Source organism: Psammomys obesus, unplaced genomic scaffold (genome assembly GCF_907164565.1).
Source record: "Psammomys obesus unplaced genomic scaffold, mPsaObe1.curated_primary_1811, whole genome shotgun sequence".
Lineage (NCBI taxonomy): Eukaryota > Metazoa > Chordata > Mammalia > Rodentia > Muridae > Psammomys > Psammomys obesus.
The window spans coordinates 1,306,417-1,311,526 of NW_026596353.1; the positions used below are offsets into that span (position 1 = coordinate 1,306,417).

General features: G+C 46.1%; 1 protein-coding gene across 1 annotated transcript in view; it reads right to left on the reverse strand.

Annotated features, from left to right (window-relative positions):
• Calr3 (calreticulin 3) overlaps positions 1 to 4,908 on the reverse strand; it is a 17,875-nt gene extending 12,967 nt beyond the window's left edge. Inside the window, exons 1-2 of the mRNA XM_055597325.1 lie at positions 4,813 to 4,908; positions 4,620 to 4,721 (exon numbers count right to left, since the gene is read on the reverse strand). Coding sequence (XP_055453300.1) covers positions 4,620 to 4,721; positions 4,813 to 4,903 — 193 coding nt within the window. The 5' untranslated portion in view covers positions 4,904 to 4,908. The remainder of the gene's footprint in view (positions 1 to 4,619; positions 4,722 to 4,812) is intronic.
• Positions 4,909 to 5,110: the final 202 nt, after the last annotated feature.

Sequence of the window (5,110 nt, forward strand, 5' to 3'; positions counted from 1 at the left end):
ACACACACACACACACACACACACACACACACACACACACACACACACACTTAAAAATCAGGGACTAGAGAATAGCTAAGGGTGTAAGAGTCCTCACTGAGGTAGCAGCAAGAGGACCTGAGTTTCAATCCCCAGGATTCACCTAAAAACTTTAAAAAGAAAACAAACAAACAAAACACCTTTAAAAAGCTAAGTGTGCCTCCCCCTGAGGGGGGAGCAGCCTTGCCAGGCCAGAGAGGAAGACAATGTAGCCAGTCCTGATGAGACCTGATAAGCCAAGGTCAGAAGGAAGGGGAGGAGGACCTCCCCTATCTGTGGACTTAGGGAGGGGCATGGAGGAGAAGAGGAAGGAAGGATGGGCTTGGGAGGGGAGGAGTAAGGGGGCTCCAGCGGGAATACAAAGTGAATAAACTTTAAATATAAAAAATATATAATAAATATATAATATATAATAAATATAAAAAATAAATTAATAAAAAAAGCTAGTTGTGGCTACACATGCCTGTTACCTTCACTGCCCATGGGGGAGGGGTGGATGGCCACCACCCAAAGCCCACATTCATTGAGAGAGCCTTTCTTAAAGGAATAAGGCGGTGAGAGAGCCTGACAGCAGACACCAGGTGTCCTCTCTGGTCTCTTCAGTCACCTGTGGGTGTGCCCACCTGCACATACACATTTATACCATATACACACCTCCAGATGTAATGTGTAAGTTTAATTTTGCTTCCTTAATTTCTCTCTCTCTCTCTCTCTTTTTTAGTATTTTGATTGTTTGCCTTTGATTTTTGGTTTTGGTTTTTACAAGTCAGGGTTTCTCTGTGCAGCCCTGGCTGTCCTGGAACTTGCTCTGTAGACCAGGCTAGTACTGAACTCACTACCGCCACCCTTTTTGGTATTTTGAGATAGGGTTTCTCTGTGTAGCTTTGGCTGTCCTGGACTGGACTCCCTTTGTAAACCTGGCCTTGAACTCAGAGATCCGTCACCACATCCAGCTTGCTGCCTTAATTTCGATGGGGTAAGAATATACAATGAAGGCTGTATAGCTACTGAAAAAAAACAAAACACTACTTTTTCTTTTTTTTCCCCGAGACAGGGTCTCATATATCATACAGCCCAGGTTGGCCTAAAACTCTATTTAGCCAAGTTTTAGAGTTTTACTGCTATGATAAACAGTATGATTAAATGCAAAGAGGAAAGGGTTTATTTCATCATACAGCTCCATCAGGAAGGGAAGTCAGGGCAGGAGCTGGTGCAGAACCGTGGAGGAGTTCTGCTCACTGGTTGCTCCCCATGGCTTGCTCAGCCTGCTTTCCTATAGAAGCCAGATCACAGCCCAGAGTGGTATTGTTGACAGTGAATTGGGCCTCCCACAACGAGTCACTGAGTAAGCAAAAGTCTTACAGGCTCCTTTGCAGAGGCATTTCTTTCAGTTGCGGTTCCACAGTCTTAGGTAACCCGAGCTTGTGTCAAACTGACATAAAACCAGCCAGCACAGCAAGAATGACCTTGTAAGGCCAGGCATGGTAGTGCATGTCTGTAATCCCAGCACTCTGGAGACAGGTGGATCTCTGAGTTGGAGGCCAGCCTGGTCTAGGACAGCCAGAACTACACAGAGAAACCCTGTCTTGAAAAACAAAACACAAAAGACTGTGTGTACTCCTTATCCCCCCAGAATGCTCCTATGACAGGTATGAGTCATAATGGACAGTTCCAAATGTATTTCTTTTTTCCCTTGTCACCCGAAGGTGATTTAACAGTACTAGTATGTGTTTCATCCTAGCATTCTGTAGGCTGAGGCACATAGATGGTGAATCCCCAGGCCAGTTGGGGATACATATTGAGACCCTGTCACAGAAAAGCAAAAACAGGGCCTGAGAGATGGCTGAGCAGTTAAAGAGCACTGGCTGCTCTTGCAGAAGACCTAGGATTGAGTCCCAGCACCCACATGGTGACTTACAACTGTCTGTAACTCCAGTTTCAGGGGATCCAGTCCCTTCTTCTGACTACCTCACACACTACACAGTTGATAAACAGACACACAAACAGGCAAAATATTCTACACATGAATAAAATAATTTAAAATAAAAAAATAAAAACAAACAAACAAACAAACCTACACACACCAAGACCAACGTGGCTGGGAGAAATGGCTTGTGTCTTAATCCCAGAACTGGGGAGGTAGAGACAGGCCAATCTCCATGAGTTTGAAACAAGACTTGTCTACACAGCAAGTCCAGGCCAATCAGAACTACACAGTGAGACCAAAATAAACAACAAATCAAGCAACCAATCAAACAACCCTAAATTCTCCAAAAATATAAGTGTGGTATTTTCTTTCTTTTTGTTTGTCTTTCTACATAGCCCTGGCTGTCCTGGAACTCAAAGATATCTGCCTACCTCTGCTTTCCATGTACTGGGATCAAAGGTCTTTGAATCTTTTAAATTATATTTATTTGTTTGTTTTGTATGCGTGTTAGGGTGAAGGAAATATGTGCCATAGAATATGTGATTACAACTTGTGAGAATCAGGTATCTCCTCCCACCATGTAGGTCCCAGGGTTCAAACTCGGGAGTCAGGCTTGGTGGCAAGCTCCTTTGCCCACTGAGCCATCTCAACAGCCCAAACTTGTTATCTACACGGATGTCTAAGCCTCAACTCCAAGCCGGCTCCCCACTCCCCTATCTCTTTCTCTCCTTCCTTTTTCTCATGGACTTCAGAGCCCCCATTCCACGCCTCCCTCAGCAGCCAGGGGATCCCAAGTCACATAATTCCCCACTTCTGTGTCTAGGCACCCTGTTCTTTCCTGTCACCTCCCACCCATCTGAATTCCTCAAATCTTTCCATCTGTGACTACTAAGTCATTGTCCCCAGGAACCATGCGGGGGTAAAAGCCAGATTCCCAGAGCCTCAGGCAACAGGTCTGCTGCTCAGCAGGGTTTGCAGGGAACTGGGTGAGATGCAAACTGTTCAAAAAGGAGACAGAGAATTCATAGTGGGCAGTCAGTACCCACATCCTCCAGCTCACTCATGCCATAACCAGCTCTTTTCACCCACTTCAGTCATAAAGCTAGAAGAGTTCTGTTGCTGAATTACTGTATATTACTATTGTTACTTTTTTTTTTCATGTAGGGTCTGTGTAGCCCTGGTTGTCCTGGAAGTCACTCTGCAGACCAAGCTGGCCTCAAACTCACAGAGATCCTCCTGTCTCTGTTCCTGAGCGATGGTATTAAAGGCGCGTGCCACCACACTGGCCTCCTAAATTCAACTTCTGACTTCATCCCTCCCCCTTCCTCCTGCCACACACACTCCCAGTTTCTATGGTGCTGTGTGTTTGCGCTTACTAAGCAAGACTAGCCCCAACCTGGCTCTAGATGGTAGACATTTTAGACCTAGAGGGTCACTGGGTCTCTTTCTCAATCCTTTGACCTCTTTGTAACATTCAAAGGACTACTGTGTATCAGTATGTAAACTAGCAGCTGTGGCTATTTCATCTGTTACAGATGTTTCAATAAAAACTTCTCAGCGTAGGGACTCACACCTATGAATCAAGCATGGGGCTGACTGAGGCAGAAGGACCTGGAGTTTAAAGTTAGCCTGCACTCCATTGAGAGAATCTGACTCAGATAAACCAACTGTTTTTTTTCCAGACAAGGTCTGATATATCCTTGACCTTGCAATGTAGCTAAGGATGGCTTTGACTTTCTAAACCTCTTGCTATTTTCTCTTGAATGTGCACCACACTCCATTTATACTCTACTGGAAATGGAATCCAGAGCTTCATGCCTGCTAGACAAACACATTTATTAGCCAGTTGTGGTGGTGTATGCCTTTAATCCCAGCACTCAAGAGGCAGAGAAAGGGACAGGCAGCTCTCAGTGAGTTGCTGTACAGTCAGGGCTAAATAGAGACCCTGGCTCAAAAAACAAACAAAACAAAAATAAAAAAATAATAGATAAATTTACATTTATTTAGTTTGTGGCATTGAGGCATGTGCCAAGGTTAGAGGACATGTTGTGGGCACCAGCTCTCTCCTTCCACCCTGTGAGTTCTGAGGATCAAACTCAGGCCATCAAGCTTGGCCACAGGCCCGTTTGCCTGCTGACCCAGCTTCCTGACCCCATTTTTCATTTTTATTTTCCCCTTTGTTTTGTGACATGATCTAGCTGTATTTTTGGGCGGCCCAGAGCTCACTATTTAGCCAGGCTGGTTTTGAACTAATGATTTTCCTGCCTCACGAAGCCTTTGGGTACAATACACAGATTGTATATAACCTTGTTCCAATTTTCATTAAGTGATCTTGGGCAACTACTGAAAAATGACACAACAGTCTTTCTTGTTGACCCTGGTTGTCATTCTAGCACTGAGACTTCCTGAGCACCTTGGCTGTCATTCCAGCCAGCACTAAGAGTACACACACACACTCCAGGAGGACTGCTGGGACTTAAGGCCATTTTGGGCTACATAAACTGTCTCAAAAACAAACCAAAATACCCCCACTCAATCTTAAACTAACGATTGGGTTTTCTTTGGCCTACATGGGCCTGAAGTGTCCTGGCACACTGTCACGGTGCCGTGCGGTTTCTAACACCACTCTATTTGCTCCCAATTCTACACTAACCTTTGTCTTTCTCTTTATGCCCATAGAACTTTCCTGACGAGACTCTGAACTGTCCGAACTGGGAGTCATTGGTAGACTGCACCCAGCGGTTCCTCCAGCGCTCTGTGGGGAGACAAAAGGGTTAGCGTTGCAAAGTGCACGGGGTCCAGAAAACGGACGGTGGACACAAGCTAGCAGCCACCACAGCCTTCACCTCCGTCTAGAAACTCCTCTTGGAAGAAAATAGTGGCCAACGCCACGCGCAGCACGCAGATGGCCCAGAGAGACACGTGAGCCAGGGCCATGGCTGCGCGCGCGACTTCCGCTCTCTGCTCTCATGCGTCTGTCCCGCCTTCGAGGCGTGACCCAGAAACTACAACTCCCGTGACGCCTCGCGATTGTGACCTGAGGCATACATTAGTGAGAGGAGCGCGGTGGCGGACGGGAAATGTAGTCTCTAGAGGCTCTGGCGCGGTCTCCTGGGGCAACCGCATACTAGGATCTGTGCTTTG